This window comes from Passer montanus, unplaced genomic scaffold (assembly GCF_014805655.1).
Source record: "Passer montanus isolate IOZ18808 unplaced genomic scaffold, ASM1480565v1 scaffold25, whole genome shotgun sequence".
NCBI classification, from domain to species: domain Eukaryota; kingdom Metazoa; phylum Chordata; class Aves; order Passeriformes; family Passeridae; genus Passer; species Passer montanus.
Window position 1 is genome coordinate 7,062,059 of NW_024367149.1, and position 14,884 is coordinate 7,076,942.

A 14,884-nucleotide genomic window follows, 5' to 3' on the forward strand; every position below is an offset into this window, starting at 1 on the left:
GCGCAGCGTGTGAGGGCGGGTTCACTAAAAGGGACAGAGCGAGTGGCGGCGCGTTTGGAAGCGCCGCGTCCCAGTTTGAGTCACAGGGCACCGCTCCCTGCCCCGAGGCACGGGCGGCTGCCGCTCCCTGGAAACTACAACTCCCAGGAGCCTTTGCGGGCCTAACACGCCCCGCCTATATGTAAATGAGGTGGGCGGGCCCGCCCATCTGCGGGCGGGCTGGCGCCGTCACGTGGCGCGGCGCTTCCTTTCTCTGTGCGCCTCTCTTTCCTTCCTCGGCCGCCATCTTGTTCTCGCCGCGTGTTGGCCGCGGGGCTCCGCCGCGCTCAGGTGAGGGGCCCGCTCTGCCCGCGTCCCGTCTTCCCATGTCCCGCTATCGCCGCCTCCCCGCCGGCCTGAGGCGGGCGGGGCGCCGCGGCAGCTCGGTCCTGTCCCCTCGGGCAGTGCTGGGCCGCTCCCCGAGGAGAGGCCGAGCGAGCGATCCCCTTGTGCGGGGGCTGCCCCGGCTCGGGGGCCGCGGCTCCTGAGGGATGGGCCGCGCTCCCCTCCCGCTCCCCGTGCTCTGGCGCTGCCCAGCGAGCCGCCCCGAGCCCCTTGTGCCGCGGGGTCCCCCCGTGCGCCGGCCCCTGCCCGCTCCGCTCCCGCACAAAGCACATGCGGAGATTCCGCCAGCGCTGGGGACTCGCTGGGGCAGGGCAGAGAAACGCATTCCTTTTGCTGGGAGGCTTGAGGCGTGTTTTCACCCATTATGGGTTTTCAGGGCTTTCAGCCTTTAAAGGTCCCACCTGACCCGTGGGAGAAGCACTGGATAAAGTTCCCAGTTACTGTATTGGATGAAGAGCTACCAGAAGTCCATGTAGTAAATACGTCCATACATGAACTTCACAGAGTTTGGATATCGCTTATTAGTCATAACTATCATAGATTAATTGTATGAATACTATTCCAGCTAGTTTAGGTATGAATGTGTCCCAGGACCCTCGTAAAGATAAGGTGTTTTCCCAGACCCAGTTGTCCTGTATGTGCTGGTTTGAGCCAGTAATTCAGTTAAATACTTCCAGCAGTAAACTGGCATTAGTTTACTAAAAACTAGTACCTAGGAAATTAGTACCTCGACCTGCTGCACAATGAAATGTCTGTGGAGTTGCCTCATCGTGGCACAGACACTTCAGCTGAATGTGGGTTCCTCCTACTGCAGGACCATTATGGATTGCTTAGGTGGTGTGGCTTTAATGCTCTGGGTTTGTGTAGTTGTAGACTCTGTTTTGGGTGATGTTCCAGAAGTTTGAAAAACCCGCTGCGATTGTAAGAATAATCTTAAATTGCCTGTGACTTTTCTTGGTAGTGTTTTGGTGTTAAGTTGAACTTGTTTTTGCTCTTTAGACGTAGCACTATGAACCAAGAAAAACTGGCCAAGCTTCAAGCCCAGGTCCGAATAGGAGGAAAGGTAAGAAAACCACCAGAGATGCTTTTGAAACCATAGGCTGAAGTTCTTAGGAAGAGATGAAAAAAGTTATGCTCAGGCTTGACTAATACAAGTTTTGTGTGATCTGGCCTATAGTGCAGCTACCTGAAATGCAAGTTCCTTTCAGTTCACAGTGGCTGGATGAGCAGTTTCCAGTGTGCAAGCATTGTTTTAATTCAGTGACTTGTTGTGACCTGTGAAAGCTTCAGCTGATCTCACCTGTTGGGTGTTCCAGTTCTGCCTTTATGGTCTCCCTGTTGGGGATTTTCTTCTTTGTGCCTGCTTCAGGCACTGGCTGTACATTGAGCTGTTTCTTTTCTCTGAGCTAGTGGGCAGTTATTATGACCAGTAGAAAGGCATGTAGTTTGTTCAGTGTGGGTGCTCATCCCCTGTCATAGGGATGATTGTACAGGAGTTTGCAGAGCAGGAATTCCAAAATTGCTGTCTGTGGAACACTCTGAAAGCGTTAATGACTTGGTTGCCAAAGTGGGGCTATTTAAATCACTGTATTTGTGCTTTGTTTTGGAAAAAGTATCTTGAGGAAACTTTGCTATGTATTGCTTAATATTAAGTAATATTTTTGTAGCCTGGCTTAGTGAAAGGGAAAATATGCTGCTGTTTGGTATTTCTTTGGTCTTCTATGCTTAAGAAAAAACTTAAAATTGGGAATGAGGGCCAAAGTTGTAGGTAAAAGGAAATAAATTGAGAAGCAATTTTGTCTGCAGAAATGTCTCATAACTTGAAAGATGTGGCTCAGACTGTGCCCTGACTTTTGCAGTTGCTGTTGTGAGATTTTGAGCAGAGCTGACTGTTGTCTCTTGATTCCTCCCAGGGAACAGCTCGCAGAAAGAAGAAGGTGGTGCACAGAACAGCTACAGCTGATGACAAAAAACTTCAGAGTTCCCTCAAAAAACTGGCTGTAAATAACATTGCTGGCATTGAAGAGGTATAGTGAAAAAACAAGTGTTTCCTGATTGAAATTAAATTCACTCTATTGTTTTGGTGGTGGGGTTTGCTTTTGTTTTTGACAACAGTTTTATCTTCCAAGCAAAACCATAGAGATCTGGTTATTGAGAGGTAATGTTTTTTGATGTATTGTCTCATTGGCATAAATGTCTTTGTGCCTGGAGAAGGAAAGGTGAAGGTTCTGTGTGTGGTGGAGGTAGTAAGCTCTGTGCTGTGTGTGTCTTGCACTCATTGCAGAACAAAACTTCTCTTCATTCTTGACTTTTGTGAACTTGATTACCTGCTCTGAAGAGAAGAGCAATAAATGTACATGGTCTGTGCAGGCACATCTAGAGCAAGTGTGCTGCAGATTATGAAGGAAGGAAATTTAGAAACACACCTTGAGTAAGAACTTGAGTCTGTATTATTAAAATTGGGGCCTTCTACACAAAAATTGCTGGAATTGTTTGCAGTAGTTACAGAAAATGTTTTTAAAGCACTGCAGAGACTCTACAGAAGCAGCTTCTGTGTTAATGTAAGTGGGAAGGTGAAGGTTTCAGATGTTCCTTGAATACCTCTAATTTACATGTATTAATAAAACATGTTTTCCATAACAGTGTAGAGAGTGACCCTCACACATGGGAGGAGGAGGTTTCTCCATCGTGAGCTCAGTGGGGCTGTAGTACTTGTACTGCTTGGTTAAAGAAGTGCAGTATTTAATCTGTGATTAATTAATTGAAGCAGGATTGCAAGGTGCATGCAGAAGTCACTAAGTGCATTCCTCCCTTCCAAAAGCAAATGCAGATTGGTGTGGTTTGCCTGTGAGTTTTCAGACCTCTGTTACAGAAACAGCTCAGTTTGTCTGTTTTCTTAAGCTTAATACAAATATGCAGAGCTATATGAACTAAAGAAAGACACGATTCTTCTTAATGTTTAGGGGGTTTTTTTGTGCACAGAGCACAGGATCTTTATTCAGACACAGTTATTAAGGAATTTAAATATCTCAGTGTAGGAAGATAATGCAAAATGTTTCTACCTTGATAACAAGAGACCTAATTGTGGAATGTTTTATTCAAGTGAACGCAGGTTGACCTTGGTAAGCTTTCTGCACATAGAAGAGTAATGTTGAGTCAAGCATGAGTAACACATTTGTGTCATTTTGAAAGAGGCTCTTAAGTAACAGGGTAACTGTGCTTGAAGCCTTTACCATTTCCATGGGCAAAGGACAGGACATTGCTTAGTTCTGCAGGAAAGCAACACACCTGGATTTCCTGTTCAAAACATATCTGGAACTCTGTTGTGTGAGGAACTCCTCTGTCTGAGAATTGAGAACTTAGATGTTTTTGCATTTTAGATCTCATCTTTAGTTCAACCTCTTTTCTCCCTGTAACCTAAAAACATTGCTTAATAATTTTTTTCATGTAAGTTTAATACCACTGTTGTGTTGGATAGGTAGAACTCTCTTCCTGTGGTCAGACAATTATTTTTTGCATAATAGTTTATCCATGCCTAGAAGCAAAAGCTTTTCAGCTTTCTAAAGCAGGCCACTACACTGGTTGTAAGATAGAATTTGTGGTGATTCAGAAGGCCAGGGAAGGAGAGCAGGATCATTGTGTGGTGTCCTTAGTCTTAAGAGCCCTTGTGGAATTATTGGGAAGGTACTGGAAGTCTGTTCCAGTGCAGTTGGTACCTAATCCCAACTGTGCTGTGTGTGCATCCCTGCCCTGAGCCAGTGTGAGTCCTGTGCCTCTGCCAGCTGGGAAGAAGCAGGAATGTTTTCCTGGTAGGTGACACAGGCACCTGTGAAAGGCAATGGCTTAACCTGACGTGGCAAGGTTGGAATTTAGATGGTGTTAATTCCAGGTGCTTTTATCATGGTTTTATTATCCTTCAGGAAGAGTGCTAGTTCTGTAATTTTGATTTTTCAAGTCTAGATTTTAGTTATTATGCTTGTGTAACAAGATGCTACAACACTTATGTAAATGTTATTAATATATTTAAACAGGTGAACATGATAAAAGATGATGGAACAGTTATTCACTTCAACAACCCCAAGGTTCAAGCTTCCCTCTCTGCCAACACTTTTGCAATTACTGGTCATGCAGAGGCTAAACCGATCACAGAAATGCTTCCAGGCATCTTAAGCCAGCTTGGTGCTGACAGCTTAACAAGTCTCAGGAAGTTAGCTGAACAATTCCCAAGACAAGGTAGGTCTTTTTGGAATCTTTCACAGCTGACTTAAAGCACATATGAACTACTGAAAGTTTTAATCCAAATTTAACAACAGCTTCTGACTTAAAAAGTCAGAAGTGTGTGTGGGCTTCTATTTATTTGTCACTGTTGTGGAAGGTGAGGGTGGGGAATAACTTCTTTTATCTTTGTTGATTCAAGATTACATAGGCAGGCCGTGATTTATAAGAAATAGATAAGTCTGGCATGCTATGATAGCAGGTGTACAGCTGTGTATGGCAGAATGCTTAGGGGAAAGCAAGTTCTTGTTTTTCCTTGGAAAAACTCAACTTTGTCAGGGAATTTGTTTTGTTTTCTTTGTTCATACAAAACATATTTCTACTGCAGTTGTAGAAGAAGAAATATGTTCTTCTGCTCTACAAGTCACTTTGGAATCCAACCAAGACTTTTAAAAAACTAGTTAAAAATTAAAGTTTTAATGAAAACTAAAAAAAAAACAACCCACCAAATCACAGTTATGCATATAATTCTTTATTTTCTGTTAATTTTAAAATCTTGGGAGCATGGGTGGAAGGGTGTATGTGGTATAACTATTACTGTAATTTTACAGTTAAAAAATGAAGATTAGGTACAGTTCCAGTTTAGACTGTTATGGCCATTAAGATGACTGTAGTTGGATGTGCTGCAGTTGTCTGTGTTTGGATGGAATATACATCACCTGTTCTAATGTTTTCAATGAACAGTTATTCCTTTTAAATCAGTTTTAATTTCTCCAAAATTCATGTTCAGAGTTTAAGTGAAAGCAAAGGGTTTTTCTTCTTTAGTAATTTGTAAAACACCTTCTGAAATTTAGAGAGATGGATCATCATAAGCATATTTGAATCATGTGATATGTTGGTCACTGGTTGGTGCCATATTATTGCATTGAATCAGGGACTTCACTCAGAAGATTGAGTCATGCTGGGGATTTTCTCTATCATTTGATCTTTTTCAAACTTGCCCCATAGCATCTGAAAATGGCTCTGCTAATGCTTTGCTGTCAGAATGTCCCCAAGGAAACCTTTTGGTCATGCTGTTAACTCTCAGTACCTGGTCATTTGTGTGTTTGTCACTGTTGGGGATTGGGGAAGTGCTTGCTTTTTTCACATGTATGGTTTTTATTTTGTTGTGTGAGTGTCCCTGATTCTGTATTATGAGAACTCAGCACCAAATTTCTTTTTATAGTGTTGGATAGTAAAGCACCAAAATCTGAAGATATTGATGAAGAAGATGATGATGTCCCAGGTAGGCACATACACACTTTATGTCCACTTCAGATATAAGTATTTTCATTCAGTCACTTAAATGTGTAACTTTTGATGTGATCATACTCCTTCCTCACTTGCTAAGGGAAGCTTCTTGTATAGGACAGCATTAAAATATAACTTGGGATTCCAGCTTTAGGAAAAAAGATTACCTTGTGCAACTACCTTAGTTATTGAGTGAAACTAGGTTAAAGTAGTTTCAGTGAGATTGAACGGGTATCTAAATATCCAAACAGGGATTTAGGACTGCAAAATGACATAATTGGCATAGTTACCAGGTTGTTTTCATATCAGGGTCGGGAGTGGGAATTTTTATTTCTGTAACAGAAGAAAAAAGGTTTGTGTCAGTGTCTGAGAGTAAATATAAGTTCTTTATTTGTCAGCAAATAACTATTTTATCAATAACCACGTTGCACTGTATCCTTTGGTATGGTGTATTAGCTAAAACAACATACGTGTGGACCAGAGATTCAATTCCTCCTGCCTTGGCACTCAGTTATTTTTTGTGACCTTGCATAAAATTCAGTTCTGTAAAATGGCAGGCATTCTTTAAAGAATGTTGATGCTCCAAACTCAACTAAATCTAGTAGAGCACCTCTGAAAATCAGCACTTAGTGTTAGAATTTTCACTGTTGGAGTGTTTCTGTATTTCTTGTTCTTTGTGTACATTTAAACAAACAATATTTTCTAAAGCCCTTTGAAATCTGCCCATAAAGAAATGGTTTCTCTAAGTGTAATTAAGTATTACTTAACCTTTCCTGTAATTGTATGCATTTTCATTAAACTTACAAAGGTAATCTTACTGGGCATTACTGTATTAAATATCTTCATCTTTTTCAGATCTCGTAGAAAATTTTGATGAAGCATCAAAGAATGAAGCTAACTAAAACATTAATAGTTCTGGAAGCTGGCATGGACTAGATTTAAGAAATCAGCTATGTGGTTCCAAAGTTTTAAAGAAACAGAGAACATCATCTGTTAATAGTTCAGTAATATAAATATTTTGTATTTTTATGATGCTGTTTGTTCAGCATTTTCTGTCAGTTGATTTTGCATTTTGCACTTACTCCCAGGATCTACTCTTTTGGTCAAAAAGAAATGTCAGTGCAGTTTGAGGGGTGTGTGTATGTGTGTGGGTGTACGTATAGTGGAGAACAAATTGGAGAACACATATTTAACCATTTACTCTTTTCCTTTGGAAGTAGAAATAAAATGAATCTTCAGCATCATTACTTTGATTATCACCAAATAGTGCACAGAGGGAGTTAAGATTAACATTTTGGCTATGTTTTGTGACCTGAAGGCATTACACCATTAAAACTTGGGGTTAATTTGCTGTAACTATTGTATTTGCAGGTGTGTTTCTCAATGTACACATATTTGTTATCAACCTTGTGTTGATCCCAGGATTTAGGGGAGATGAGCTGTTTTAGCAGCTGGTTTGGTACAGTAACTTTTTAAAAACTTGGTCTCATCAAAGTGTGCTTTTTTTAACCTTTTTAATTTTTTGTTGTTTAGGATTTTTTGGGGATTTTTTTTTTGTTTTTGTTTTTTTGGTCTCTAAAGTTTTGATACAAGCTGATATTTGACTCTTCCATGTAGACTTAGCAGTATGTTCTCCTGTTGGTTACTAAAGTATTTCCCAGTCAAAAGAAAAACACCTTGGTTCTCTACTGTCGGGTCACTTCCTAAGCTTGGAGGTCTGGTTGGTGACAGTCCAGTGCACCAGTTTTGCACAGTGACAGGTTTTTGCTTGAATAACTTCAAGCTGTTCTCTTGGCATGACTGCATTTACTAGCAGCTGATGATCCACTCTCATTCTTAGGGCACTAGGAACTAAGTGCACTGTGTGAACAGTGTTTAGGGTGGGAGGAAAGAGTTGTTGACACTTTGCCTTGCTTCCTGCTGGGCAGTCTGTGCAGTGACTAGCTCTAAAGGGATTTTTTTTTCTTTTTTTTTTTTTTTGCCTGTAACTTACCTTGGCCTATAACCTACCTCTAGGTTTGGTGTCATCTATGTAGTAGCTTCTTAAAAAACACATAAGCTCCTCAGGCATAAGGAGGACATTGGGAGGTACTGTTGGTACAGTGCAGTATTTATGACCTTTCTTTAAAATGCTTAATGTGAAGCCGTTTTCTCAGAGGCTCTTTCAAGGTTCTTGATGTAATGTGCATTACAGTATAGTTAGACATCATTGTAACCTCTGTCAAGGGCAGCTGTGGCTTACAAAAGCCACTTTGTTTTTTTTTCCTCTACATCTGTCACTTAACTATGGCTTAATTGGAACATATCAGCTTTTGGTGTAGGCTCATATGCTAGAGAACTGTAATAGTACAAGCAAACAGTCCCTGAGTTCTGGAGACTTCATGAACCCACAGAAGTGGAGCTGTAGTGGTTCGGCAGCTGAACTCCTCGGTTCATTTTCTAGGCTTCATTCAGTTTTTCCTGTTATATTTTATATACTACGTGGATCTTACTACAAAATAAAATACCAGTACAAAAGAGGAAATGCTCCCTCCTGTGTGTTGTCTGCTCCTCCCACCAGCACTGGCTGAGGAAAGCAGGTGGATGCAGCAGCTGTTTGAGGCAGCACTGCATTCTTGGTGACAGTGACCAAGGAAGACATGGGGCTAGGGAGGGTCCTGTTAGAGCTCTAGGATTTCACACTCCCTTCACTCACTCCTATTTTCCCTGTGCTGTTAAAAAAACTTCTGTTTGTTGTATGGCTGATCAGCTGCAGATGACTTGTTCTGTTTATAAGGAGGAGATGTCTGCACAAATGTGTGCTCATGGAATTGCCTTCTGCTGCCTCTGTGAGCCCAGGGAGCAAAGGAAGGACACGAGGCCACAGGTATTTGCAGCGCTCCTCCATCTGCTTAAGAGGCACAAGTGAAGAGCCTTTCCAAGCAGCCACTGTACAGAGTTGATATATGGGACATCCTCTTCCTAAATACTAATCAGATACCGAAAATTCCTGCTTGTTCATTCTGATGTAGGACGTATGTCAAAAGTAATTTTGTGAGACTAAAAGTAAGCCTTGGAAACAATGATGCCCTCAGTTTATATAGCTGAACTTTCTCATTCCTACAAAACACTGATTTAGTTTTTGCTCTTGAATTTACATGTTAAACCCTCAATTTTTTCCTGTGTTGACAACCAGTAAACCAACTAACTGTGCTAGCTTATGTAGTTATATTATTTTCAGGGTTTTTTTCACTGTCTCTGGAAACAGTCAACCACTTATGATTTGCTGCTGGAAATACTAGAGCTTATCAATCATTAAACTGATTTTAATTAAAAGTAGCCCATAAAGGCTGTTGTGGGAAAAGCTCTTTTTCTTTTGTATTTATTCATGGTATAACACAAACAGTGCTTGTACGTGCAGATGGAAATGCAAGGTTACTAAAAATAGTTTTGGGGAGTATTGGTAAATAAAAACTCCCCTCATAAAGATGAACACTTAAGTTCTTTGCTTGGCTTGAAGCATGGTAACCACCATACTTTTGAAGCCCTTGTGCTTGCTCACTACTTAACTCTGCTGATGTATTAAAGATACTGGTAATACTACTGACAGGTTAAATAACTTAGCAGTGACTGGAAAGTAGAGAGATGGAGCAGGAAGGAAATCAAAGCATCTCCTGGGAGTATGTGAGGGAGTCAAAGCTCAAGCAGTGAAAATCAAAGAATTGGCAAATGTGTGAGACAGCAAACACTGACCTTCCTGCCCTGGCTGCTGGTGCACTTGTGTAGTTCCCTAGTTTATGGCTGGGAAACCTCGGTCTGGCTGCCTTCTCTGAGGCAGGAGAGAAGTCTGTAAAAACCTGCAAATGTTTCACAATTTTCTCTATGAATGAGAAATGCTTGTGTGTGATGGATGCTGGGGTTACAATGCCAACAGTGGGGCTGGGTGCATGGATATCCCATGCAGACCTGGAGAACAAAATGAATTTACAGCTGGGAATGTTTGTAGGGTGGAAGAGGTTATATAAAAAGGACATTTAATACCCAGTACAGACCTTGGATTTTTTATTTTTAGCTTTTGTTATATAGCAATACTTGAAGAGTGCACAGGAATGATAAGGATGAATTTAGAACTGCTGTGGAAATATGTTGATAACTTGCTCATATTTGTCAACTTTCCATGGGAACTAGAAGTTGCTATGAGCTCCCTTCTGCCAGGATCTTCACAAATAATGTTTTGGATTTGGTGTGTACAAAAGGAGCCCTGGAGGTCTTACAGCTGATTTAATGAGTGAGCAGTAGGTTGATTGACCAGTGTACTTGTTAGCAGGAAGGAGCTGATGAAGCTATAAAAACACAGTAAGGCTGTACTATATATGAGATAAATCATGGCTCTACTGAGGAAGGTCTAGGAAGGATCCTCCTGAGGCTCCTTGGAATCAGAACCCACGCAGCTCCGGGCAGTAGGAATTTGCAGAGGCTGAGCAAAGTGCCCCTTAGCTGAAGGTGAGTGAGTGAATTCTTCCACTAGCACTGAAGATCAGTCTGCTCATATTATTCAAAGGCAGTACTGGTTTGTTCAACAAAGTGAGTTGTCTTTATTCTGGGGATCCAGATTTCACTAATTAAATGATCTCTGTTTTGTACTTGAGCAAATGAAGTGGTGCAGAAGAAGCACATCAGAACAGCAGCCATAGCAGCTTCACAGAAGTGGCAGCACAAGTGCAGGGAATGGTTATTTGCCTTTAACTGCTTTCCCATTAAATAATTTTTATTAATCCCTCCCTTTTAAAGACCAGTTTGCAGACATTGAAGAACTTAATGGATTTATCCAGAACCCTGAGGGCTGCAGTATCAGTCAGGGATCTGGGACAAGAAAAAACAGACTTGTACATCTTCCAGGGCCTTAGTTTGCCTTTAGTTCAGGAATACTGCTCTACCTCCTCTATGTGCTTTGTAAATTAATGAATACCAAACTGGATGTTTCTTCAGAGGAGCTACATCTCTGCAATCGGTATAAAAAGCTATTTCTGTGTGATAAACACATAGTATTTGGTGGGTTCTCTGTGCTGTTAAACTCCTCACTAAGCAACAGACCCCCAGCTTGCTCAGATGCTCAGATTTTGTCAGCTGTTATCTGTCAGATTCTCACATATTGGCATCTCCCTGAATTTTGCATTGCAGGTAGTTTTTTTTTTTGTAGCTAGGCTAAATTAGTTGCCTCTTTGAAGTAAAAGGAGATCAACTGCTCATTTAAGGTTTTGCATTGCAGGTAGTTTTTTTTTGTATCTAGGCTAAATTAGTTGCCTCTTTGAAGTAAAAGGAGATCAACTGCTCATTTAAGTTCTTGAAGTTGTGATATTTTTGTTCAAGTATGAATACTAAGGCAAACATAGAAACAAAAAACCTTATTCCAAGGCCTTTTGACCTTCCAGTGCACATATCCCAGCTGAATAAAAAGAGTTATGCAACCTCATGCACTTTCTTGCAACACCCTTGTTGCAGCTATAGTAACTGCTTATGTCAAAAAGTAATATTAGAAAGTATTTAATGTATTTTTAGATTCTGTCTAATGCAACTTATCTGATAAAGAAGAGCCAGTGCTGTGAGACCAGCTCTCTACAGACATTGGGAAGCGTGGCGCAAACAACATTTTGAGAACAGCAGATCTCATTTTGAGGCCATGTGTGAAGCTGGAAATTTCCAAGCAATGCAAATTATTGTCTAACAGGTAAGTGAAGATGTAAAAGCTCAGCAGATGTCAGCAGGATGCCAGACCTTGGCACACCAAGAGTGAAGTTCCCTGAAAAGCTTTCACTGATCTCTGGCTTTTCTGCTGCCAACAGAGCAAGGCTTTCCCAAACTGATGCCTGAGGTCAGCTGGACCAGCTTGCTCTGAAGCTACAGGAGCCCATCTTGTTGCCTTTGCCTCACCACCTGCCAATGAGCTTGAAACATTTGGGAGACAGAGTTAACCCCCTGTGAGGGAAGTGTTTGCAGGCAGGCTGGGTGGGGATGGCCAGCAGCAAAGCAGCCTCTCAGGCTGCACTGAGCTGCCTTTGAGCCCTGCTGCTGCTGGGGCTTGGCAAGACACTGTAGGGCAGCTTGTGCTGCTGCTGCTGCCAGGGTCACACAGTTTGGGAAGAGGGGAGGATGGGCCATATTGAAGCCTTGGGTGATAATGCTGTCAGCTCCTCTTAACTTGCAGTTTGTTACTGAATTTTTTGTTGTGAAATAGGGATTGTGTCCAGTTCACTTTGCCTGCACCATGGGCAGCCCAGCGTGCCCTCAGTGCCCTCTGCCCCAGCCACCCCTCTGCTCCACAGCTGCACAGCCTTCCCCGTGAGCCTGTCCTGCACGTCTCCTTCTAGGTGAACACTGAGTTACTGGGGCAAGCTGCTGAAGTTTTGATGTTTCATGCTGCAGGTTCTAGTTCATTGAAAATCACTTTAAAATTTACTGAGATATTTAATATGGAATTTCCACTTTTGTGACAAGATCTAGTTTCACATGGTTTCTGACACATGCTGTTGAATTGAAAATAACCCTAGTTTGCTTACAGCATTGTTATAATCTCCAGGGAGTAACAATGCAACTAAATTCCTGCTCTTTTCATTTTGAAACCTTTGCTCTATTGCTGGAGACTTGGCCTGCTCTGTGATTGACACTTGTAATTAGTGACATTTTGCATGTTTCTGAAAGCATGCAAATACAGCCTAAAATAATTTTTACTTTGAATAAGGATTTCTTCCCCTCTGTATCTTTAAGTTTCCCACAACCTGCTTCCACAGTTTGACTGAAAGACATCAGGTTTTCTCATGATCTCATGCTGGATATTTGGGCAATTTGCTGAGGCTTCCTTCTATTTTGACACAAAAGTGATGTCAGTCTTCTGAAAAACAGGGAATGTGGTATTTTCTAGTCTTTACTCTATCACCTTTCAGCAGCATGATTTCAGTGTTCTTGTAAATTATTAACTTTTGCACAGAGGGATGTTATTGCCTCTAACTCTTCTCCTGCCCTTTGAGTTACAGGGTTGCTTTCATTGGCAGTGTGCACTGAGAAATCATGTTGGCCACTTGCAGCCCTGAAATTGTAATAGTTTATCCCATTACACGGTGATTTTTCCAGCTCAGTTCTCCTGAGAACCTTGAAATAGGTTTTCCATAAAAATATTCCAGACACTCGTTTTTCTTTTAAAGGCTGTAGTCAGATTTGAAGGGATAATCTAGCTATTGTTTCTAGTGGAATACATGTTCTATCCTGATGATTTTGTAAATTATAGGGGATTTTTATAATGCAGTCTGGGTCGCTGAGAACTTGGTGAGTTCTTTGAACAAGCTTGCTTGTTCTTTGGCTACAAGCAGACAAATATCATTAGCATCTTAACTGATGGAAACTCTTCCATGAAAAATGCACACAGTCTTACTGGTTTTAATCTGCACAAGCACTTCCTGGATTTGCAGTAAACTGTAATAAAAGATTTAATTGTCTTATACCTCCATTTCCTCAATGGCTCACAGTAGCATCATCAGGAATGCATACTCACTGTGTTTGCCTTTGTGTGACTGCAGTTCTGTCATCTTACTTTCTCTATAGCTGTTGTGGTATTTTCTGAGAAACAGGACTACTGGATTTGACTGCCCTCACAGTGTGCTGATACTTTCAAACTGCTCAGGTCCTCATGTTCATTGTGGTTCAGGATGGCCAGTATTTGTTGGAAGAGAAAAAAGGAAAGTAGTAACTACTCAGAACAAGAATTCACTTGCATTGAATAAATATGGTGAGCAATTCTTTTTATTAGTTTCTCTGTTGAGACATTAATCTGCGTTAAAATTTGTATGAGATGTGCCTTGGTTCAATTTTTGCCCTTTTATCTTAACACTTAGATAAGCCATGATAAGAGAGAGGTGATTAAATACTTGTCCTCAATTACTCCTGTCCTCATAAGCAGCCCCATGAAAAATTACTGCAGGAGGAATTACGTGCATTGGTCTACTTGCACAATAAAAACAAGCTTTAACAGTTGTTCCTACCATATTTAAGTAATCCTGTTAAAGCAGAAACATTTGCAAGTTTTATACTTGGAATGTCTCTCTGGATTGATGAAAGCAAAATAAAAGCCAGATGTCAAAGATGCCAAAGAGCATTTTTCTTTTTCACCCCCCACTCTCTCCCCCAAGAGTGGAGCTTCTTGATGTATGTGCTGTTATTTACTGTGCCCTATTTAAATCTGTATCATAGTCAAAATTGTTTGCAAGGGTTCTGGCACTTTGAAATGGGGTACCAGCCTTTTTAGCAAACTCAAAGCATTCACCTGACTGTTTGCTGAGGTACAAACATGAACAACACAGAGACATCTCTCACTGAGATGTTGAGGAAATAGCTGGTCAGGCCTTCCCAAGTGTCTGACTCACAGCACTCCACAAAATCTGAATCATGTGATTTAGCAAGGCATAAATAAGCCTGAGGTGGTTTTTTATAGGCTTAATTACACCCGGTGAAGCAATGTCTTTTTGCTTGAGCAGGGAGTTGCTACACTGCTGCAAAGGCAAACCAGTGCCAGGAGAACAGGAAGGTTCCAGCAGAGCCATGGAGTTCATGGGACAAGCAGGAGGAGTGTGTGTGCCCTTCCATGGCATTTGGTGGTGGGGTTTGCCTGTGACGGTAAGAACGATTGATTCCCCGTTTGCCATCACTGCTGACTCAATAAATGACATGATCAAGATGAGCATGTGTGTTTCAGATTTTTTTGTCATTTGTTTGGGTCTTTTTCCCCCTCATATGGACTAGGGAAAGAGAAATGAACCTGTGGGAAGTGCGCATGCCTGCCTAGAATAATTACTGGTTGTATTTTGTCAGGAGATTTTTACATAAAACCAGTGACACTATTGTTTCTTCACTCAATTTTTGTGACTTAATATCTATAAGAAATCATGACAGTTTTGAGGGGACATTAAAGATCATCATCAGTTTCACCCCCCTTGCTACATTCCAGTGTCTGCAGGATTCTAGATTT

At 41.3% G+C, this 14,884-nt stretch overlaps 1 protein-coding gene and 1 long non-coding RNA gene across 2 annotated transcripts; both read left to right on the forward strand.

The window, feature by feature from the left end:
* Window positions 1–202: 202 nt before the first annotated feature.
* Window positions 203–9,207, forward strand: BTF3L4 (basic transcription factor 3 like 4). The gene is made up of 6 exons (XM_039711374.1): window positions 203–330; window positions 1,384–1,447; window positions 2,298–2,411; window positions 4,416–4,617; window positions 5,825–5,884; window positions 6,745–9,207. The coding sequence occupies exons 2-6, from the start codon at window positions 1,394–1,396 to the stop codon at window positions 6,789–6,791; spliced, it is 477 nt and encodes a 158-aa protein (XP_039567308.1). The 5' UTR covers window positions 203–330; window positions 1,384–1,393; the 3' UTR covers window positions 6,792–9,207.
* Window positions 9,208–11,136: 1,929 nt separating this feature from the next.
* LOC120503168 lies at window positions 11,137–14,596 on the forward strand. The gene is made up of 3 exons (XR_005627672.1): window positions 11,137–11,596; window positions 13,465–13,648; window positions 14,394–14,596. It is a non-coding gene; the product is annotated as an uncharacterized LOC120503168 (long non-coding RNA).
* The last annotated feature ends 288 nt before the right edge of the window (window positions 14,597–14,884 follow it).